At 36.8% G+C, this 24,728-nt stretch overlaps 1 protein-coding gene across 6 annotated transcripts in view; it reads right to left on the bottom strand.

Annotated features, from left to right (window-relative positions):
* The window catches only part of LOC113482063 (neurabin-1-like), a 44,745-nt gene extending 20,017 nt beyond the window's left edge, over positions 1 to 24,728 (bottom strand). For 4 of the 6 annotated variants that reach the window (XM_026852379.1, XM_026852382.1, XM_026852381.1 and 1 more), the window contains exons 1-12: positions 22,671 to 24,683; positions 10,817 to 10,949; positions 10,211 to 10,331; positions 9,587 to 9,691; positions 9,290 to 9,410; positions 8,644 to 8,787; positions 6,770 to 6,823; positions 4,836 to 5,065; positions 3,109 to 3,205; positions 2,839 to 3,028; positions 1,873 to 2,024; positions 699 to 1,032 (exon numbers count right to left, since the gene is read on the bottom strand). In XM_026852379.1, the coding sequence (XP_026708180.1) occupies positions 699 to 1,032; positions 1,873 to 2,024; positions 2,839 to 3,028; positions 3,109 to 3,205; positions 4,836 to 5,065; positions 6,770 to 6,823; positions 8,644 to 8,787; positions 9,290 to 9,410; positions 9,587 to 9,691; positions 10,211 to 10,331; positions 10,817 to 10,949; positions 22,671 to 24,296 (3,307 nt within the window). In that variant the 5' untranslated portion in view covers positions 24,297 to 24,683. Of the gene's footprint in view, positions 1 to 698; positions 1,033 to 1,872; positions 2,025 to 2,838; positions 3,029 to 3,108; positions 3,206 to 4,835; positions 5,066 to 6,769; positions 6,824 to 8,643; positions 8,788 to 9,289; positions 9,411 to 9,586; positions 9,692 to 10,210; positions 10,332 to 10,816; positions 10,950 to 22,670; positions 24,685 to 24,710 lie in introns of those variants that run through there. The other 2 variants (XM_026852380.1, XR_003398780.1) reach the window with 2 other exon arrangements.

Raw genomic sequence — 24,728 nt, 5'->3', positions numbered from 1 at the left:
TGAGAAGCAGTCTAAAAGGGCCAGAACATTTAAGATCCCTATCTTGTTTAAAGACCTGGATAACACCTTGAAGCACAAAGCCAACACTGAATTTTCCTGGAAATTGGGAAATCAGTCAAATTTATTCTTCCCTACACTGCCACTTACGAGGCTACTGTTTTGTAGAAATGCATTAGGATCTTTACTGATTATCTACAGTCAATGACTTGACTCCCCTCAAGTTTATGTCAAGGCAACCATTTAGACTCTCCAAATTTACAGGTTTGAGCTTTTACCAAACTGTCTTAGACCTATTCCTTTCTTTAACTGTTTAACTGAAACAGCATCTATTTTGCAGGCACCTTTTAGATTCTTGGCACTATAAATTATTTTAGAACTGTTGAGTTTTTGTAAAAAAAATGGTAACTAACTTGCTGCAGATGAAGGAATTAGAAGATAGATGAGCATATTTCAAAACATACTACTGTTGTATCAAAATCTTTCAGTTAAGTAAAAATAGAATACAATGAACTTGCATACTTTTTTGCTAACTTCAAACTTTCCTGAAGAGTTAACAAGTGGTTTTAGAACATGTAATTAGTTTTGTAGTCAATTAATTTTCCCTCAGAGTAATTTATTGTTCAATATTAATTTATATCTAGAATCTGTAATACTTTAGTCCCAAAGGATTAAAATAATAATAAACCCTTAAGTCTTACCCTTGGCCTCTTTCCCTTTCCCTTTTGCTTCTTTTTGCTTAACATTCTTGGGATACCCTTGAGGAAAATTTGGAGCCATCTCTTCAGGAGGAGGTGAACAAGTGGTGGTTGTGTTATTTTCATTGTTTGGTTTGTGTGCTGGAGAAGAGTGTGTGGAAGCAGAAGGACTTGACTCTAGAGGACTTTCTGTGCTTTCTGTTTGTTCAGGCTTTTCACTCTTTCGATCAATGTCATCCAGGCGTGGGAGTGTTAATTTTTCACTTGTTTCCAAGGTCTTGGTTAGGTACACAGTGGAAAGTTCTCTGCTGAGAACAGTATCTTCTGATTCCTCATCCTTCAACAAATTCAAAATTTATTTTATGATATGCACAACATATAATCATTTACTATTTGATCTTTTACCAGGATGTAGGGATATGCTATGCTACACCCAAGCTCCCTCAGTTCAGAAATTTTTAATCACTTACCATTTATTTACATCACATGAAGCTGGTTTTAGAGGATTTCTGTTACCTAGCCCTACAGACATCTTTCTGCACATCTCAAAGCATCTTCCTCTAGCCCAGCCAGAAATATTCCAGTACATCTTGGCCGTTCCAATTCAATGCAACCACTTTTCAGTCTAACTGAAGTAGTCCAGTCTCCCCCCTCTACGACAGGTGGTCTCACACACCAACTAGATACACCTTAATTCTTTAACTGTTTTCCAGAAATGTGCTAGAACATTTCACTTGTATACGTTTTGTGGACTTAAATGATTATTTATGGAATAATGAAGCATTTCAGAAGTACTCAGTTTTTGAAGAAATTTGATAACTAACTAGTTTCAGATAAAGGAATTGTAAGATAAACATATTTCACAACATACCACTGTCACTATATCAAAATCTTTCAGTAAGCAGAAGTAGAATACAACATGCAATACATCATGCTGTACAATACAACTTGCATACTTCTTTACTAACTTAATTAATTAACTCTGCCACAAAGAATATGTCAGAGATCACGTATGTGGTATGAACCTGAACAGGGCTTTTCGCTTGATACAGCATAAAAATATGATGCTTTGGCACAGTCTGAATGCAGCATGGACAACACTTACAATTGCAAATACAGATAAAACTAAACATACATTCAGGCTCCTGAATGCATGATTATCTATAAATATTGGTACCTGTAGATTTGCAGTCTGTTGTCCAGCCCCAAGCGATTCTTTCAGCTTTGATCGAGAAGGTGGCTGGCGTTTTACTTTCAGAGCAAGCTGAGCTTTTGCTTTGTGGGCACTGGTATCTAATCTGGGAGTATCCCCAACAAACGCATCAAAATCTGCAACAAATATGTACTACTTAAAAAAAAAAACAAAACAACAAACCAACCAAAACCAAACAACAAAACCACCAAAACTTGGTAGGCAAGTTCTCCAACCCACTGTCCAGAAAAACATTCAGAAGTTAAATATTATTTTATGTAATACAACAATAATTTAACATACTGTGATTGCAATTTCTAATTATTTAAAAGAGATTTCTACCTAATTTTTTAATTTAAAAAAAATAATCCATCAGGACGTAGTTCTATTATGGCTTGAAAACGGAATTTTATTCTCAAACAGATGAGAATTTGTGCCCAAAATGTACTTTCCTAACCTTGTTCTTTAAGATTAAAAGTCTTTACAAAGTACATAAGCATCTACCAAATCTTTTTAAAATATGCTTCTCCTTTGTCACCATCTGATATTGTATTAACATACCGGGCATAAAATTACATGATCAAAAAAAAAAAAACCCCCAAACCCAAAACCAAATCACAGCAAGTTTTAGTGTAAATCATAGCTTCAAACCCAATGGGATTATAACAGATATATCTCAGTGTTTTAGTCCCACCAATAGAGAATCAGAGGAACAGTGAAGAAGGTCTCCCTCCATTTACCTCTTTCCCCCAGCATTTAAAAAATACATTACTACAATACCGGAAATGTTGGGAGACTTAAAACAAAAATATCCATGCTGGTTCAGGTCAAACATTAACCCAGTCAGTAGGAAATAGCAAACACTTAACTTCTTTTAACAACAAAAAAACACTATACTACTATCTCGTAATTTTTGTTAAATACAAATCAAAGATCCTACCATCTACTTACCAGAAATCAACATATCTGAAGAATTTATTCTTTCTTCTATTGATTCTGTTTCTTTTTCATTTTCTTCTCTCATCTTTGACTGTTCATTATATTGGCCTGGACTTTGACAGCCATCTTCCAATAAGCTGCCACCTCCGAACACATATGGTATTCTCTCATATACTTTTAATTTACTTTCAAGCTCTGAAATCTGCAAGAATTAAATTTCAGAAGTAAGATACAACTCTCCAAGAATGTAGAAGTTTATTTCAAAATATAATACTGCTTTACTTTTTCCTGATATATTTTCAGCTGTTCTGCATATTTCTGGTCTCTCTCTTCAAGCAGCCTTGAATGATCCTCTTCTTTTTTCATAAATTCTATTTCTCTGGTGAAAGAAATATATACATATATATGAAACAATCATACATACAAATGTAGAAAAATAGATTAAATATACATAGATGCATTTAGTAAAAAGCATTCTGTTAGGAAACATTGAAAATAATCAGTCTGTAAGGTATAGCTGATTCATTAATCTTGTAACCTCACAAAACGACCTATGTATTTGTGATGCTTCTACTGTCTTCAAAAGAAAATACATATGACACTATCATTTACTCTAGGCTGAAAAAGGATGTGTTGATACACTTTTTCTACAAAGTTACAACCATCTCTCTACTTTTAAAAGTGGCAAGTTGCATATGTTTAAAAAGAGTGAAATGTCTGCACGACTCCAATCGTTATATGTTATTCTCTTCCACAAAGATACCCGCACACACAGTATTTTCTTTCCAAAAGCTATGGTAAAATTCTCTGTAGGAAAATAAATTGTATTTCAAGTTTCTACTTGGTTCACCCTACAGAAATTGCAATGGCTTTTACAAAAAACCACCAGTAATTATAAGAAAGAAACAAAAATAAAAGCTGCTTTTTCCTGGAAGTCAGATGTAATAACATACAAAACCAGAACATAAGTGTAGATCATCTACACAAAATGCGAAAGCTTCAGGGACAGTCAAAGGAGTAATGGGAATTGACAAATGGCAAGGAAATGGGAACTAGCACATTAGCAGTCAACGTGCTTTGAAACTTCCATGCAGATACACTTGGGAGGAGAGGGGAACAGAGACTTTTAAAAAGCTCTTCAAACAGCACAGAAATGCACTGTGAAAAGTAACATTTCTGGATGTGGACTACAGAGCAGAAGATCATGCAAACTGCCTTTAAAATTAAATAGCAAGTGGAAAAACTGGGGACAATATGCTTACAGTAACTATCAAAAGCAACAGTTGTGTTCTGTATTATCAAGACACTTTAAGTATTTTGCAATCTCATTTAGCTAAGAGAAAAGAAGGTAGAACAAATAGACACAACGGCATGACAACAGCATTCCAGTCTTACACAGGTGTATTTAATAAGCAACATTACTGAAAGCCCCGAATCTGTTAACAGATTGCAGATACTGGTTTTATGCTGTCATTTTGATGGACTAGATGCATATCCCAAACTCTTAATTTTCTTAGAATTCCTTTTACTCCCCCTACAAAATATAACACCTAACTCTGAATGACATGTATCTGGCTCTTACAATAAGATACCCTTTGATGCCTACCCTATCTGGAACATTTAAGTTAGTCACAGCTAGAAGGTTTTCCATAAACAGAAAAAGGTATTGCCAAATACTTCACGCCAAATTTCAAGTAGTCCTTCCAAAAGTACAGATGCATTACAGTTTCTCAACTAATTTGTTTTAAAAATTCTTATTGAAATGTCAAATTATTTTTCCTAAGCTTAGAATCAAAATGAGCAGCAAAATCTTTGGGGAGCTTTCCCAGAAACTAGTGACTTTAAGGTATGGAAGAATTTAGCATGTATAGCCCACTGCTTCCCTAAACTCTGACAAATGAAAAGGAAGTGTGTTAAGCAAATCCTAAACCTAGGTATTGCTGTCACTTTTTCCCATAATGTACAAAACATACAAGCAAGAAAAAGACCTGGTATTTTGGGGTACTTACTTTTGTTGGTAATCTTTAAGCAATTTCTTGGCCTTGCTGTATTTCTTTTCAAGGGCATCACATTGTTCTTGAGTTTCTTTAAGATGCTCATTTACTGTTTTGCACAAACTCTGTGCTTCTAACCAGTAGGTCTCTAACTTCTTAATTTTCTCTTTGCTTTCGTCTAAATTTTGCTGAAGCTGGGCTCGATTCAGTTTCCATTCATTTTTTTCTGCTTCAACAACTTTTAACTGAAAAGATTAATATTTAAGAAATTAATCTAAAGACGAAATAATAAAACAGTTGTTTATACACATTTAAGTCGAGAATAGCTAATAACAATTAAATACTTACCAGTAATATTAAAATAAGACACTGAACTTCTAAAGAAATTATATCAACTCTCCCAATCCTTGCTAATCCAAGAAAGTTTAGAATTCAAACCCAAGAGTCTTTCGCTACTTCCTCATTACTACTGCTTCTTTTTAAAGACATAAAATGAAAATACCTTTATTATTAGCTTATGTTGACTTGTTCAAGATCTCAACATCTCTTAATACCTCTGGAGAGGCCTATTTTGATTAATTTCAAAGGCAACTGGAGATAGAAGTAGCTTAACTTGTATAAGACAAGCTCCCCACCCTACTGCTTTCTTACCAACAGCTTTTTGAATAAAGCTAATGAGACCAGTTCACCTTCCCTGATACTTTATAAGACACTGGTCTTCCTAATAAATGATGATATACCCATGGTTCGTTTTCCTAGGGCTAATGTATAAAGACACCAAACATTCTCTTAACAAAGGAAAGGGATGGGGCCGCTTCAGCTTGACCGAAGCCACGTTATAAAAGGGAATGTTAACAGGTGAAGTTCTCCAGGCCTTGGAGGAGTGAGCAGGCAGGATATAGCTTAGTTTGCCCATGCCTCCTCTGGGGACACCATTTACAATGAGAAAATCACTGCTTTTAAAACCAGTTAAGATCACCTGCTGATGGAACAGAGATGTTGAAAGGACCAAGAATTTCTTGAATTAAAAATGGGGCAGTAAGTTGTGCTAATACCAACATTTTTAATATCAGCATTTTATTAATCCAGTTGGGCCAAATTTCAATAATACTACAAGGAGCAGGAACACTGTCAGAAATCAAATCAGAACTAACATGAGGCAGCTTGGGCTGCCTTGTCTTTCTACACTTCCCCTCCCCACTTGCTAACTGCCCCCAGCAGCATGCTGCAACTTGGACTAGGGTACACATTTCTCAGCAAGGCAGCACAGAAGAGCAATGGAATAAAAATCTGTTCACCTACAACAAACATTTCCAAAAAAAGGCCATGCACAGATCTCCAATAATGGAAAAAGCAGCAAAAAGAACAAGAAACCCTTCTGCAGAGAAAGCAGAGGTGCTGAACCAGTCCTCACCAAAAAGAAAAAAAGCTGGAAGAAGCTCTCTCTCCAGTGCAGTCAGAATTTTGAGGAGGGAAAGAGGGGAAACCAGGTAACAAAAATAACTTTCTAGTAACAGAAAGTCAGCCAAATCTATACTGAAATAAGACAAGTTCTATCCACAGAAAATATTCTCCTATTTGTTTGGGAGAATGTTTCATACAGTACTTCCCTACATTCAGTTCTACTCTAAGCAGTAATACTGAAGCATTAATTTTATAATGGCACCGAGGGGATATTGCAGTTGGGTTTTTTTGTTTGGTAGGTTTGTTTTTTGTGGTTTTGGTTTTTGTGTGGTTTGTTTGGGTTTGTGTTTTTTTTGTAATTTGAGCACAGCTCCTCAGTGTAGAAATCCCAGTCTAGCATAACACAGACTACTTAGAGCCTGAGGCCTAAAAGTGATTGCTGCCTTCTGCATTCAGCCTATTCTTGGTAAAATTCATAGTTAGAAATAAAAACCCACAACAAACCAAACTCCACCACCAAATAATAAGATTCTCTGATAACTTACTTTCTCCTTCAGTTGATTCACTTCAGCTGTTGTGACTGCATGTTTTAATTGTAGCTGAAAGAAACAAAAAATTGTGAGCACACAAAATGACACTTGAAATGCTAGATTTAAGTATTTGGTCATGATTCCCTTCTCCCTCAAACCATTTTTATAGTAGCATAAAGTCAACTTACTTATTTGTCAATTAGAGAAGTGATCATGAGCTTTTCATTAAAAAAAAAAGTTGAACTCAAATTAAACCCAAAGAAAGTTCCATGGTATTCTATTTGCTACAAAAATCAATTCATGATCATCTATAGTTAGAAGTCCCACATTGTTGCCTACACATTAAGAAAAGTGAGGAGGTTAATATAGTGGTTCAGTGTTCCAGGAAAATGAAAAGGCAGCAATGCATTTATGGTGACAACTGGTATAGAGAATCAAATACAGAATTAACAGTACTAAATATTTTTATTTATCCGCACTTGCAAATAAACATGCTGGCTTTGTTTTCAAGTAAAGCCTTGTACTTTACACCACAAATCTTTATAGGATTATTAGAAATGGATAAAGGCTACACCTAAGCCAAATGTAAAGAATATGGTTACAATGTCTTAAGAAAACAGCACACATATGTGTACAAAAGCACTTTTTTTTTTTTTTTTTAAACAACCATTAGTTGTTTCTTGTATCTCCTTTCCATCTGCAATCCAGAGGGGATTTTTTTTTTTTTTTTTGGCAAGGCATAGTGCACCAAACACACATTAAACCAAATTAATCCATGACTACCTTTTCTTTAGATTATGTTAATAACAGCATAGCAATGATTCTAGCTGAGAATTTAATTGTATCCCAAGTAAATATAGCACTTCTGAAAAGATGCTGTAGCTTGCTGCTATGCTTCCTAACCCAGAAAAACTATAGACGTTCTCTAGTGATCAGCAGCCTGAAATTTCAACTTCCTCAAAAAGTCATCAATGTTATCAAGGGAGCAAATTTAAGGAGGTCTGCAAAATACTGCTCCTGACAAAAGTTTCCTTTCAGTATATTTTTCTTCTCCAAAGTGAAAATAACAGGGACTTAAATCTATCAGACCCCTAAGTGCCAAAGACTGTACTACTTAAATCCTCGACTAAGTTCCAGTTCCACAAATCTGAATAAAGCAAATATGGTCCTTTATAAAAACCTCAGGAAACTGGAATCCAACTTTCCAACTATGTTAAGTGGGGATTCAGTCTGGAACGTCCTATGGGGTTTATAAATTCAGTAGTTCCAAAAAATACACCATAAAAAACCCCAGAAGGGATCACCTGAAAAAACCCTCCAATTCAAAAACATGCCCATCTACAGAATGAAGTGCTATTATGTATACAGAGATTTCTCAGAAACTAGAGCAAGAGATAAGATATGTTTTTCCTGTCTTCCTGAAGAACACCTAACCACAACACCTGAGACCATTCAGAACAGGCATTCTTGTCACACCATGCTCCCTCTTCCCCCAAAACTAAAGCTGTTATACTACACAGCAAATAAATGCAAAGTCCAATAGGCCAAAGAAGAACTAAGAGAAGTACCATATCTTTTTAATGTACTGTTCAGACATCACAACAAGGAGGGAGGTGGTATTGGGTTCTAATGTCTGTTTCCAAGGGCTTTTTAAAATTTAATTTAAATCAAAGGACTATTTAATATAAATATGTATAAGGAAGCTGGGATTAGAAAGTTGCAGAAGACCTACATTTCAAGGGACATTTACCAGAGATTTATTGGCAATGTTGGGAAAACAAACCCAAAACCACAACGAGGGGGACATAAAGGAGATTATATCTAACTCTTACAAGGTTCCGATGCTCTCCAGTGCATCATAAAGAATATTTAAGAAACTGCTACCACACCTCTTTAAATTTAAGAAGAGACTGTGCTGAATCCATATCCAGTGGTAAACAGATATCTTCATTTTCAGGAAGATCAAAAACTTCTACAGATTTTCCATGTAAGTGTGACTCATACGTATCGTCATCATCATCATAGTCATCATCCTGACAAAATGGGAAAACCATGACATTCTGTAACACACACACTTTGCATTATAGTAGTAGCAACAAACAAAAGCACACAATCACGGAATTCAAACACTTGCAAAACTTTTCTCAACAAACTACTATTCTTTTACTTTCTTATACCTATGGTAAGATTTAAAGATGACTTGCAAACACCTTCATCAAAGTTTCACAAATGAGAGCTAAGTAAGCCAGGGACAAAACAATCACACACAACTGATACTTAAAAAGTATCTTTTGGATTACTGATAAACTGAAAGCATAGCAAGCAGTGATAATCATGTGCCTTGATAATAGCAATGTATGAAAGTTCTTATTTCCTGTTTTTAACAAGTTGCCTGCTTTATCCTTTTTTTGCTTTAAAAAAATTAATCAAATTAAAAAATTTATGTAATTCAGAAAACATTTATACCATTTGTAGAATTTACTGCATGTAGTGGTAATCAGGTACTTTATAAAATATGTATATACAATTTCTTACCTGCTCTGTATCATCATGAACATAGTGCTGCTCATACAGACATCTCTCTTGCTCTAAGGTCTCACTAATGAGGCGGGCTACCTCACTCTGAGTCCCTGGCTTCTCTCTCCCAATCAGAAACCTACAGAAGAAAAACAAATTAACCACACAGCAAAAAACTCAAGATATGCTTAAAGAAATTAGTTTGCCATACAGTTGCCTTCAACATCTTTGCAAAACTTTCAATTATGGCTTTGTATTCTCCATTAATGAAAAATGGCCAAAAAAAAAGTATTATTTCATAGGAAACATACGTACCTCACTGTGCCTTTGGTGTTTTTTAATACAGTGGCTGCAAAGAACTGAGTAACTCCCACTAGACTTATGCCATCAACCTCAACAATCTGATCATTTACTTGAATTCTGCAAAATAAATAAATGCTTAGCTGTCAGTTCAACAAAAGTATTTTGGCTTGATGGATTTTTGACAGGACAAGCATCACTCAAAACTCAACAGTATTTATAATAAGAAATTCTGAGTCCCAAGAAATTAATTGCTTAGAAACAATCTCCTGATCCTCAGTTACTATGCAAATCAGCAATTAAAACTTGTGCAGTATTTGTCTTGATATTTGTTATACTATTTACACAGTGATTGGTTTCCTGGGGTGTCAAGACGATTTTGTGACACTTTTACACATGGGAACATGCTAAGTTTTTCCCACATATGCTGTAAGCAGATCTACACTTATTTTGCAGAAATGACTTATATTAAATAAAACCCCTATTTTAAAAAAAATTAACATAAAGCAGGAACGTAGTATTTCTTCAGCTGCATTTAGCTTTTGTACTTTTGTTCACAGTATTTAGCATATCCAATGAAAATGACTGGGCTTAGTTAGAAATCTATAAAAAACATAATCAATTCAACAAAAAACTCACCGTCCATCTCTCTGAGCAGCTCCACCATCTGTTATTGTTTTTACAAAAATACCTAGTTTTTCCAGTCCCTGATCAGCACCAACTCCCATTCCAATAATACTGATTCCCAGACCACTGTCACCTAAAGGATTCAAAAATCTAGCATTAGCTGCATAACACAAGATGTAACACTTAGCAGTAGCGAGCTGTTTCAAAGTGTTCTGAGTCCTTCCACACAAAAGATATAAAAATTTACTTTAAAAAAAAGCACAAAAAAACAACCCAAGACAACATATTTTCTATCTAGATATTACTCAAAGCCTTTTTGTTCTGTAGTAATGACTGCCTGTTAGATTCAAAGCTTCACAGTATCTGGAGGAGATGGCAAGATTTATGAGTTGTATATATTTTGGTGCAGTAATGTAGCCTCCTTAACTTCAATTAAGTAGAATAATTTGCACTTAGTACAGGCCTGTCCATTCACTAACTTCAGCAGAACCAGCCACAAATGAAAGCCAGAACAAAAATTCAAAAATTCAAGACCTAAATTCAGGGAAAATAGTTTCAGTTTGTTTTATCTTTTGTGCGTATAGTATCTCTTGCAAATGTTCAAGGTTTGATTTGCACCTTTTTCAATTTCCACAGGAAACACTTCCATTTTTTCCACCCTTTTCTCAAGTTCATACTCAGCTGAGGCTGCCACAGGGTCAACTTCTTCATTACGTCTATCATAGTCTTCATTTGAGTAAGTACTGAAAACCTAAGAAAGGTAGCAGAAAACATTTTTAGTACTTTACCATCCTCTTCCAAACATGATACAATTGAAAGAAAATCAGTAAGGAAAATAAAGTGGTATTGTTAGAGATCCCATTTTCTAAACAGCCATCAATTTAATAAATACTGCTGCTGTAAGACAGTTTCCAACTTGCACAGAAGTAACATTTCAGAAGTTTCAAAACAATTCCTTGAACAAATTTTGTGTTATAAATGCACCAGATCATGCAAAGAAATCAGACATCTCCTCTTTTTTTTTTTAAGACTACATTCCCCCAAATCCTTCGTCCTCTCTTCTTCCCTCCCCCCACGCCATCTGCCAATTGCAGTGCTTCAAACAGATGTAGTTTTCTGATTTTGCAAGGGAATCACGCAGTTTCCCAGGAAAAGGAAATGCCTTGTTACATACATTACTATTTTTAGTAATCACTCCAGCTGAATTTCTGAATTGTTAAAAATAAAAGCAATGTACTCGAATTAAGACAGAAATCTAGAAAGGAAGAATGAGCTACATGTAACAGAGTTAATTTTACTTGTCAGCATGCTCACTAATTGTATTTAAATTAATAAGTTAGAAAAAAGGAGAAAAAATAATATACCAAACCCCATTTATCTAAAACCAAGGTTTATCTGCTTAAGTTTTTGCATGCACCGAGTGTTTTACGCAACATCACTGTAAGACAGAAAACAGTTACTGATTGCAGCTGCAGTAGCCATCTCTCTAATCAAGAACATGCAGTGCTGACACAAAGTTAATTTACACTGGCCTACTAAATTTTTTGCAATTGTTGCATTTTCCCATTAAGACTACCTAGACAGGTAACTGCAATAATGTAAGTAAGACAGAATTAACTGTAATTAGCTGTAATTAACATTTTCCCAATGAATTCACATCCGCTAGTATATGGTGTTAGCTCTGCATGGCAGTAGCCTCGGACACAGGAAAATGGTTATTGAAACAGAGTACCGAAAAGCAACTAATAAAAACTCAGTATTTCCCATGGGGAGCTTACTGCTGCACCTCCAGACTACAGCTGGAGGACAGTTTCACAAACGCTTTGCCAAATCCTGCAAAACAGCTACTCCAGAAACTTGGCATATACAGCAAGATTAGATCCACTTGGCAGAAAGGGAAGGAAGAAAGCGACTCTTGGGAGTCTTACGTTTCCCCCAATAAAAGAATCTTCCTGAAAAGTTGTTCTTCCTGTCTTGCATAAATGAAAATAAACAAATAAGACCCCTTTGGATTACCACAAAGACACCAGTGGGCAACAACTGGACACAGAAAGACAAGGGTTGCACTTACAGCAACTGTCTTCCATAAACTTTACAGAAAAATCTGAAAAATAGACAAAGAAAACCATCCAAATGGTCTCCAGTAACCTTCCTCTATCACTATCAGGAAAAAGGTGACCAAGTTCTTTCAATTAATCTCCCTCCCCATCACCCCAAATCAATAAAAAGGATATGAAGCAGAAGCATTTAATGAAGCACTATTCTCCCTTTGGAACAAGACCAGTCTAGTTTGGTTCCTTTCCATCCCAACAGAAAAAGTAATCTCTCTAAAAACATAGTTAAGTTATAATAAGATTAATTTTAAACTAATAATCAATTTTGCTTATTTATAAGTGTACAAATGATCTAGTATTAATACTATGACTAAAATGTTAAAAAATCACTAACTACTCAAATGACTGAATGAGCAAAATGTGGAGAATAGTAGTAGTTAATTTTGGAGACACCAACAACTGTATTCTCTTGGTTCTTTATAACATAGTACTCTAACTCACAAAGCAGAAGCTGATGCAGAGTAGTCACTATCTACTGAAGAATTACATTAGCAAAGAAATGACCAGTTCCTTACACAACCATTTATAAAGCACTGTAAGCAAAGATGCACCATCATAACAGCATTACATAGGCTCTAAGACTTAGGTTGCCAGCACTAAAATATCTCTGGAATTTCTAAAAATGATTAAATATTTTTCCAACTTGAAAGTAACAGCATTGTAATTGAGAGTCTCATGGAATTTGCCCATTTTGACACAAAACTGATAATAGGAATTGATCATAGAATTTAAAATTAGTGGTGGCTTAGATTGCAGTGGTGTTTATAGTAGCTATTCATAAAATAGCACAAGCATAACTATGCAAATGAAGACTACTAATATTTATGCATACTAGCTTTTTAAGAAAAATCTATCTGAAATCAATTCTGACTAATCCACTAAGAGAAACAATTCCTACTTTTCTCTTAAAAAGTCACAGATGGCAAGTGTGTGAGAACATGTAGGTAATATTCTAAAAAACACAGGCTAACAATTAAGACAAGACAGATCTGTTTCAAAATAGTAAGACACCTACCCATCCACCCCCACCCCCCCCAAACTTCAGAAAAATATTTTGAGGAAGAACACAAATTTACAAAAAAATAGAGGAAAAGCAAAACTGATATATAACCAGAAGCCAAACGCTGCAATAACAAAAAGAAAAGCAAGAGCATGCTAAGAAAACCATGGCTGAAGAGTCAAGGGCAAAAGACAGAAAATTTTTTTGTGTACATGTAGAACCATAACATGGTATTCATCTTTCATGAGATGGAAACAGTAAAATTGTTGACACTAATATAGAAAACACAGAACTGCTCAGCAAGTTGTTCTTGCCAAGTAGCAAAAGTAACATTAAACTCAGTTAAAATGTGGATAATAAATAATATAAGTTACAAGTTACACAGTTTAGAAGACTGATGAGAAAGCTAAACAGTTCATCTCTGTACTGTGTCTGGCGGGGTTTAGTCCCTGAATCAAATGCATTAGGGACAAAAGAAATTCTAATCTTACTATTTAGAAACCACTGCTAGCCAGAGATCATAAAATTATTAGTGTTCAAGTGATATTTTAAAAAGATATGCTTTAGCAAACACAAGTTATTATCTCAACATGGGAGAAACCAGATTAAATTTACTGTGGAAACCTGTGAATTTCAAAAGCCTTTTAGTGCAGCTTGTTATATATCCAGAACATTAATAACTTCTGGATCCTGTCAAGATAATAAATGATGGAAAACCATATCTAAAAAAAAAAAATAAAAAAAATTCCTTTTTACACTGAAGACCTCTTTTCTTCAGAATGAATAAAAATAATTTTAATCCAAGAAGTTCTGACAGAGGACAATTTTTAAGGATTTTTTAAAAATTAAATTGTTAAGATATGTAACAAAGCTTTCAAATATATACTTAGTCCTTGGACAAATATATTTATTTGGAGATAGAACAAACTGCATTCTTCACACCAAGAAAATTAATCACTTTTTGAATGCAAAATTCAGTTCACCTTCTTCTATGAAGTTCAGCACCCATTAAAAACCAACACTATCTACTGTCTGAAAGATCCTACTGTTCAGTTCCTGTTACCACACAGAACCGAATTATATCTTAGTGCTATCACTGAAAACAGCATTATCACAGATGACCAACAATGACCTTGCTTAATCGAAACTCTTAGCAGGACATAAAAAGCTCTACTTAAGAACTACGTTAGTTTTAGCAGAATGTTAATTTTGTTAGAGGGCAAACACTTATTTACCACATTTTTTTCATGAAACTGCTACAGAGTCATAAAACACAAGCCAAAGACCTCCACTCCCATATTCATTTCTAGTAGAGAGATTTGTTTCTGCCTGATCAAAAGCAGAACATTACAAAAGTAATTAAACAATAAGATTAAGAAATCAGTAACTGTTCAGAAGGGTTCCCAACTAATCAGAATGGAAGCGATGTCAACATCGCTTTAAAATTCTCATGTAATACCGCACTATTTGCTGGAAAGCCTCACAGCACCTGCACAGGCAGTTAAAGTAACACTCAACAGCTGAGAGAGGCACTGAAGTGTCACTGACACTCCTGCCTGGACACCACACACACCCAGCAATGACTACACCAGCTCGTTTGTGTTTCTTCTGAAACACAATTCTGACTTCAAGCACACAAGTTTACTGACACTCAATAAAGCCACACATTCAAAACACAAATTGCAGTTCAGGGAAAATTATCTAAGAGTGAACAGTTTCAGCTTTTCAAACTGACCACCTTCGCAATGCCCTGCAGAATGAGAAGTGCCCAAGCAAACACAAATAATCATTTGAAACAGCAGCACTGAAGTAGGACTGAAGTATAGCATACACTTCACAGTTTACTCTTACAATCTCCCTCTCCAGTTAAAGTAGACATCTTATTACCTCTAACCACTCTTCCCTCTGTTTCCGAAAGCCACTACTTGTCAGATTTTAAGTGAAAAGTGACTATACCTGATTTAAATTAATTCATGCTATCAAATCCTTTAATCAGCAAACAGAAAAACACCTTGCTTTTTAAAATTTTTTTTAAACAGACTTTCATTCTTCTTCAAAAAGCATTTAGAGTGGTTAATCTGTTAAACAGATTAATATTATAACCCATTACACTCGATGTAGCATTTTCTGTTACCAAACAGGTGGACAGGCAGGCTGTGCACACTTAGGCACTTGATCCTGTAGCTCCGCATGACTTCATCAAAATTCCTAAGTCAGTTTACATAAAGGCATAACTGCAACCTTGCTTCAGATCTACAGTACGGACAATTTTATATAGGTAATTTCATCACAAACAAATCAAGTTTTTCACCAGTCTCACTATTCTCTACTTAATTCTCGGTAAAAGTTCTGTATTTCACTGCAGTAGCAAAGGCACTGGAGCTAATGAAAGAGCACGAAAGGCAACATGGTATCTGTTTTCAGCCAGGTTATGCTACCTACTCCAGGAGGAGGAACACTCACTCACTTCTGTGTATTTAATTTTTTAATCCAAGTAAAAGAAATACTGAAGACAGAGAAAAGCATCCATTCCGATTTAGTGTACTGATTTTATTTAATTTCAATCATTCAGAGCAGAAGATAAGAGATGAGCCATGTTCCCCCTTCGTGGAAGTGGAGCTCTGCTCTGATCTGGTTGTACTCCACCACTATCTCAGTTGAGGTAGCACTGCTCTCTAAGAGACTGAAAAACTCTGAATAGACCAGAAGAGGCAAAAACTACTCACAGTACCACATAAAGTGGGGACACCCCCAAAAAAATCTTGGCTCCTGAAAGACTCTGAATATAAAGTGATTCACTTATGAACATCCATAAGTTTCACAGGTGTCTTGGTACCACCAATTTAAGGCTGGTAATCCAGAAGAATTAGATACATGTATTTATTTAGTATTCACCAAAAGAAAAATCATGACCTGACCACATCTAAATAGTAAGCAAATTGGTAGGAGGAACTTCAAAACATTAACAATGAACACAAATATAGTCCACCTGGCTGTTTTCTAAAGGCTATAAGAAGAAACAACAACAAAATAACTCTGCCATACCAGATCAACTCAATTAATTAATCTGAAGTAATGCTGTCACTAGCAATGACCAATACCCCAGGAAGGTATTGGTGAAAAGGAAAATTGTCTTGCTATAGCAAGACATATCAGAGGGTGGATGGAAGAACATGTTTGAGAAATTAATCTAAAGAATCTGCATGTTGCCTTTTGAAATAATACTTTACTACTCAATAAAAGAACCCTGTAAAAAATGCTGCTACACTGAACCTTCATGATGTCAAGATTACAAAATATGTAATCAGATAATACAGGGACACGCTTATTTTTACTGATGTCCTTCTGAGTGTTCACCTTTGCTTTTATGTTTAGATTGATATGAAAAGGGGCAATTTTTTTCCCCATCTCTCAAAAGGTAAACTACAAACAAGTTTCAGCTACTGCCTGTTCATTCTTTATCAGTCTAGCTTAAGTATTTTCAGGTGTTAATAACAGTAATCATCATCAAAAAGATGCTAAATCTTTCAGCATCTTAACTGTTGCACTAATGAACTCACCACCTATAAATTTGCTTATCTTTGCTTACCTTCCCCACCTCCTCAGTGTTTCTTTTGACTACATCTCCCATGAAACCCTCAAATGCCTCCTATTCACCCCCTTTCCTCTCTCCTGCTCCCCACAGGTATTCTCAGAGTGAAACACAGCACAGGCTGGACATGCATAGTGATCTGCTAACATTAAGTCAAAAAGAACAAGTAACTTAAACTAAAGGTGCAGCAGCCCTGCCATCAGTGAGGAGGGCACGAATCAGCAACTCTGATACAAGTGCTAATTTTCCCCAGTGAAATATTTTAAAAATACCTTAAAAATATTTCTCTTTTTCCCTGTCAAATCTGGGTGAAACTGCTAGGAAGTCAGAAGTTGAAGGGACCTGAAAAAGGAGTGAGGACTGACAGGTGATAACCTGTCAGTCCTCACCATCATCTCACCTAACATCCATAACATCAGTGTTGTCTACAGTTTTATAGCATCATCCAGGGCAGCCAGTATGTCATACAACTGCATCCAGGGAACAGTTCAGTTAGAAATACATTTAGATATTAATGTAAAGAGTCAAGCTGCTCCAGCAGTGGGCCAGGATATAAAAAAACTTTGCTTTTTCTGTTCTGGTTTAGTTTCTGCTCTAAAGCCCCATACCCTGGCACTGGACTCTCATCCAAAGACTCCTGAAATGAAAAATCAATCTACCATTGTAAAACTTACATATCAAATATTTCCTAAAAATCAAGACAGAAGACATAATAAAAAAAAAGGCTAGTGAAAGTTTGAGTTGGAAGTTCTTCTTTCTGGAGAGTTGAACAAAGGTCACGGAATCAAAATATAACAAGGACCAGAAGAAAGGCATGACAAATACTGGATATGGAACTTTCTGAAACCAGGTAAACGTTTAATTTTTATGAAAATTGAAATTTCTGTAAGAGTTTAAAGATTAACTTTCCTTAAAAAAAAACCACCAAATGTATCTTTTTCCTCAAGTTATTATTCATGTTTTTAACATCTCATGATGTTAAGTTAACCAGCAAGAAATGCCATACTCTCGGATGCAGGCAGAAGACAACAGGGTTACTTTTTGTGAAAAGTCACTGAAAAGTACTGTGGAGAGTTTAAGTTTGAGATAAAAATATGAAGAAAAATTGTTAGGATGTTAAGTTACAAATGTTGTAATGTTGATGCAAGTGATAAACAGAGCTTCAGAACAATTAAAAATTAAAATCTATGAGTTACAACAAATTGTCATTGCAAAAGATCCCAAACAAAGCATGATGAAAATACACTTATTTATGTTGAGAAAAAAGGCAGATGAATTCCCACATAAAACTCAATTCTATTTAAATCTACTGTCAGATCAAATCTCCATTTTCCTAGATCAACCTACATCCATATCACATACTTGTTTCTTAATGCCACAGAAGTGTTTTACTGAAGTGCTTGACCAATGGCTGACAAACAATTTTCTTAATTACTGAGGAAACTCCAGGGTTTGGGTATCTTCTACCAGTTAGCATATTTTGTAACCCTTTCTGTGTATGACGTTGTAAGTATAAGAAGATACAGTCCAAAAATCACAGGATGTATGAAGCTCTACCACTACTCTGAAACACTGTTAAAACTGTGTTCAGGAGACTACACACTGACCTAGAAAAAAGTGCATCCCCTAGAAGTGGTAAGCATTTACAGATATTCTGTTATACAGGAAATCAGATTCAGGCGTATCTTCATTTACTGCTTCATTAACTTCCACAGTAACTAGTCCTGTACTAAAAAGGTTGAAGAGCACGCCAGCCTGAAGAAAATTAGTTTGTGTCTCAGCTATAGATAAAACAGCTCTATTCCAATACACAAGACAAATGGCAATATTATGAAGGATTTTCATATTTTCTCCCAGAAGCAACTGATGCTTTGCTGGTTAGGACAACACAACAAGCTATGAAAATGCTTTCAGTTTCCTTACTTAAGAAAAGTTTAAACTTCTGCTCAACTGTGGCAAATATAAAAGTAAAGCTTTTAAGAAGGTTTGGTGGTTTGTTTTTTGGTTTTGTTTTTTTAAACTGTGTTCTTGACTTAATCTTAAAAGAAAGTATTATTCACAAAAAGCTGGGGACAGTCTCATGCAATGTAAACTGGGTAACACTGCTAATGAAACAGACCTACGGAAGCAAATAGCAGCTGTACTATCTTTTCAGTTTACCTGAGCTACAGAATTTCTAAGGATCATAAATCATTGCAGAAATTAGTCATAGTGCTGTTAAAGGTTTCGAGGACAAAGTTTGACACAGTCAGAGGTAAAAACATCTCAAGAAGTCAATTTGGAAACAGGCATTTGTTTTCCCAATGGAAAGTTTCAAAATTACAGATGTCAAACAGCACTCAGTCATCACATTTATGTTAATTAAAGCCTTTCAAGGTAACCGTGTAATTGAATGTGAGTTTAATCTCTACATCACAAAAGCAAAGTGAAATATAAAGGGATGACAGCACAGCTACCTGATGTTATTTGCACTGTCTGAAATGCTGATTGTTTACACAGTTTGTTCAGAAAACTTCAAGACAAAGACAAATTCAGTTCCCTTGAAAATACCTTGGACAGCTGAGTGTGCTTTACATTCCTTACTGGCTTCATATGTGGAAACGAGACTAAAAATAGATCATGTACCATAACACAAACCCAGTCTGTGAAGTTCTGCTAATAACTGTACAGTATCACTCTCAACTACTGCAGGAAAAACAAGCAACCAAGACATAATTCTTCTTAAAGTCTGCAGAGATCAAACAGCTGCAGGACTTAAGAGTCAGGTCACCCACAGCAAATAAGAAACCTTCCCACACATTATTTATCACCAGTTTCTACAAAATTGAAACATTTATTTTAAAAAGTCTCATCTATGCTTATTTTCACAGGCACAGGGCGACACAAAATAACGGAGTATTTGCATAATTATGTTCCATCTTTCCTGAAACAATCTGATCATATTATGTTCTTAAGCCCTGCTACAGATGTCAACAACTACAGATCTCTAGCATGGGTCAGATGCAGTGTTAACAGTATTAGCTACCTTATACATCCCCTGGGAGCTTCACAGTCTCCTTCTTTTACTCAAAAGCCTTGCCAATTGTACAACTTACTAGAAACTTCAGCACAGAGATATTAATAAGTTCTCTTTGCACTGCAGCATAAATACTGGTTTTAGGGTGCCTGTGTGTAAGTTATATCCATTACCTACACACATATCCAAATTCCCTTTTGGGTATATCAAGTACAATGGTCAGAGCTCCATCACTGCAGGGTCTTGATGATCTGAGAACGTGATTTTTCTTGCCCAAACACCTTCTGAATGTTTTGAATTCTCCGACTCTATCAGACACCTGCTAAACACGAGTGCAAAAGGCAGAGATGTTTTTTCCATAATCACTAGAGAGATGCAGAAGGAAAACAGTAAGAATGCCAAGGCCAGCCTGGCCTCTCTCAGGAGCATCTTAAGAGAAGCAGAAACACCGACCTTCTCCTCCAGTGGCTATGGATATCTGGAATGGCACTCACATTTCAGTCAAACTTACCAGTCTAAATAAAGCTGAAAAAAAGAAGCTACTAGGATACATTTCTCACTATGGCACTTGTCTAAGCTGTGGCAGGGCCCAAGAATAATTTTTGCTACCACTCAGGATTTTTTTTTTCTTCCAATTTAAGATGCACTAAAATCTACGCATAAAGTCAAACAAAAGAGATTTCCTTCTGTGAGGTAAAAGTGGGATTTTCTATCAAGTTCATGAGATATTAAAGGTACATTACTAACAAAGATTTTGGGGAAGTGCAAAAAATTTGAAATTCTTTATTTTACAGAGAACAAAAGCCAAAAACCATATACGAGGATTCGTTCCCACTAAGCATCACAGAAAATATGAAACAAAAAGGCAGACAAGGGGAAAGAAATCATAGGCATGAGGAACAGGGGGAAAAAAGCTGTTGAAAATGACATACAGAAAGAGATCCCTATACTCATTATAGGAAAGATATAGACAAGTTTCACCAAAAAGGGATAAAGGAAGGCAAGTATCACAAGCTTTAATTTTAGGGCCTTAAAAATAAAGTTCAGTGACCATATTGCTATTAAGTACAGTTCATTCTGTCAATCCAAGTGGGGTATTGTGGCAAGAACTATGTTATTTTTAATGGAAAACTGCTAACAGTTGCTACTAACCATTCATCTCTCCACTGTGTAATTGATAATATGGTACAGGTTGGTACTGTGGCTTTCAGAGAAGCAGCTGTAATTGAACAGTGGTAGTTACCAAAAACTTGAGTTTTGTCTACACGAGAGCTTCCATCACAGTTGGCACAGAGATTTTCACTAATGCTTTCAACTAAGTCTGGCATAGACATAACAGGGAATGCAGGAAAAGTCTCTTACAGGCAGTGCTTCAGTAGGATTTAATCAATGATCAGTAAAACCCTGCCTACAGCAGGAAACTCAATGAGCACACACTTATAGCAGACTACACGGCACTCTCCTCAGATATTCAGCACACAAAAGTGAGGGGAAATGGACTGATGCCCCTCCGGCTCTCACACAGACTTCACCAGACCCATTATGCAGTTTTCAATAGTGGCACTTCCCCCTCCAGTGCTCCAGGTCACCACTAAAGCAGCATCAAATATAAGAAAGCCATATAAAGTCAGCCTGTCTATGACTACAAGAAAAAACACATGCAACACCACTCGTATTTTGCCACAGCCAAAAAATTTTCTGGGGTACAGCAAAGGTGTCTGTTCAGCAAACTGGGAAATTACAGCTCTGCAGTGCAGGAAGTACAGAAGTCAACACATCCTTCTTATCAGTAAAAGCGAATCCTGACTCTGTATGAACAAAGTGTAAAAATTGTTTATTAAAGACAGTATATTTCATTCATGTAATAGCTGAAGGGAATTGTGCTTGCAAAGGCCTGGACAGTTTCCCATTCCATCCTGGTCTACATCTCCCAATTTACCTCCCAAACTTTAAGAGGGACTAGAATAATTGAAGTCTATGAGACTATGGGTAAACATGGTTTGATTTCTGGAATGACTTATTTTGTGGCTATTTTTGGTGAGGGAAGATGAGACACCTAAATCTTTTTGTTAGCATTGTAACTTACAGTACTTCTCATTATCCAGTCTGCCCTGTAACTTCTACTTCTGCAACTTCCGAACTCCAAAATGCTCATGTTAACACCCCTACAGCTTGTTCACCAAGACAGTATAAAAAAAACCCCTAACATATATATATATGGTTATTATTAGACATAATTCTAAAGTCTTAAATAACAGGAACCAGTCATTCGGTATTTTCTCAGTTAATTTTGAAAACAAGTCTGAAGTTGAATCTGAAGGTTTGCTACAGGAGGTTTGTTGTTTTGTTTAGGGGTTTTTGTTGTTTTGTTTAGGGTTTTCTAAATTTTTGTACAGAAACTAAATCTGAAAAAATCCTTCCTAATGCAATGCCTCAATTTTAAACAAATGGAGACAAGTACTAAAGGTCATGTGTTTGTACTTCTTCCTAAAAGTTTCATGTTCCTGAATCTGTCCAGTATGTAAAATCTCACATGTTGCACTATGCTATCTGATGAAGCTGCTGATTCAGAAATCACTTGTGAATTATACAATTACTGAGAAGTTGTAACTTCTCTCATATTCAGATTTGAATAAAAGCCATAAACTTACACTTTTTGAAGCTTTGAAAAAAAAAAAAAAACACCACGAAAATGTATTTCCTGGGTATTTTTGATACAAAACAATTTAAAAAAATTCAAATACACTTACCTTGATAGGAGCTGTTGAGAACTTGACTTTTCGGTCTGGCTCAGGATCTTCCTCTTCAGAAAGTCCAGGAAACTCCTCATATTCACTGTCATACATATACTCCTCCTCCCCCTCCTCCTCCTCCTCTCCCTCCAAAATTTCTTTGCCTTCAGGCGCTTGGTTTTCTGGCTCCGTATCCCTATCATCATCAAAAGCTGCATTCTCTATTCCAAAAGCACTGAAGTTCTTGCTCTGCCTTCCCACTTGCTCCTCTTCTTCAATATCTCCCTCCTGCTCTAGAACATCTTGAACTCGTGTAATGGGACCATCTCTCACAGACATCCCATCTCTTTCTTCTTCGTGACCAGTCTCATTGCCTTTCATAAACTCTTCTACCACTTCCAAGGAAGAGTCGTTCCTCTTCCCTTCCTGTACTTGACATCTGAGCAGCTGATCCTCTTGAACAACGTGATCTTTCTCCAAACCTTCTTTTTCATGCCCTGAGGTTTCATCTTGTGCAACCAGCTCTGCACAAGTCCTCTCCATGGGGGAAACCTGGGAAAGAACACCGTCTGATCTCAGCTGAGCCTCTTGACCAGGCATACTGCCCATACCCCACAGGCTTCTCTCAAGTACCAGTTGTTCTCTTTTGTCTTTTCCAAACGCCTCGGTTAGCTCATCTCTGAGGATCACAGGCACTTTGGTCGACACAGCCTTCTCCGGACATCCTTCAGCAACAGCAGATGAATCCAAACTGCGGTGGCCTCTCAAAGGGTCCTGATTCAGAGCACTGTAATTTTTGGAAATTTCTTTGGCTTCTTCAGTATCACTGTCACCCAGAAAGCTTTCCAGCCTCCTAGAAATAGGCCCTGCATTCAGGAAGGAGGATTTGGAACCACTATTGGGATGTTGCTGCTTCAACTCCTCATTACCTTGATTTTCAACTTTTTCCAATGCAACTGGAAGACTTGCTTCTGTATTAAAACTGAAGTGGTCCACCGCATTGTTGCAATCAGAAGCTGAACTGCGTCTCTTCTTATCCTCACTTCTTTCACATTTGCTGGGGGAGTATCTGTCAACTGAGCTCCGTTGTTTTATATTTCTCTCAAATAGCTTCCTGGTCTCTGAAAATTTTTCTGCCAAGGCAACTTTGTCCAAGTCTGCCTCATCATTGCTACGGATGATCTTGTCAGCAGCAGAAGGCACAGACAATGAATCCACAGGACTGACAGAGGGGCTGGTACTTGTATTCAGAAGATTATTTTTTTGGACAATGAGGAAAGATGGGCTACCTGGAGAAGGTCCGTACTCTGCTGCTGTGGCCCGGCTGATTAATTTGGTCTCAGCAGGTGGGCTGCTTTCACAAGAGGGTGTGGAAGATGAGCCTCCCATTTGCAGAAACATATTTTTGATCTTGTGTACTCTATTGCCATAAGTGGCAGCTCTGCCTCGACTGTGTGGGTCATTTCCCCCTCCGTTAGAAGAAGTGCTCAGCTTCTGATGCAAGCTTGTTTTGTTGGAAGCATTTTCGGGATTGTTTACGCCGTCAAACGAGCATTTGATAGCATGGAAATCGGATTTATATGCATTTCGGTGCGGAGAAGCACTTCTTAAAGTCCTTTCCCCTTTGCCTTCGGTTTTCATCATTGTCTGAGAGGAAGCTCCCTCGACTCCTGAAGAAAAATGGGAAGGACGACTCCCAGGCACAAAGCTTCCACCCTCCAACACCAGGCAGAGCAGATCCCACAGAAGATCCGAGAAGCAGCCTTTCACTCGGCCGGCCTCCCCGCTCGCTCTGAAATGGAGCGCAGGGGAGTGGACGCGGAGAGAAAGAAATCAAAGCGCGTAAACGGCCACATCGGGTATTATCCCCAGTGCGGATGGCGATATCCTCAAATCCATCTGCAGAGAGACAGAGTTTGCGTTAAGTCGGGGCCTCGCCGGCGTGTGACACGAATCCGAAACTCAGGGTGCGGAACGCCGCCCGAGACCTCCCCGCGGGATAAAGCCCATTGTGTCCGCCGGGGCCGCGGACCCCGCCGCTCCCGCCCGGGCACCGACCTGGCGGCTCCGGCGGGG

The sequence above is a fragment of the Athene cunicularia genome (assembly GCF_003259725.1).
Source record: "Athene cunicularia isolate RWA chromosome 7 unlocalized genomic scaffold, athCun1 chr7_part1, whole genome shotgun sequence".
NCBI classification, from domain to species: domain Eukaryota; kingdom Metazoa; phylum Chordata; class Aves; order Strigiformes; family Strigidae; genus Athene; species Athene cunicularia.
The sequence above is the reverse complement of the archived record's forward strand: the minus strand, read 5'-3'. Positions and strand labels throughout refer to the sequence as shown.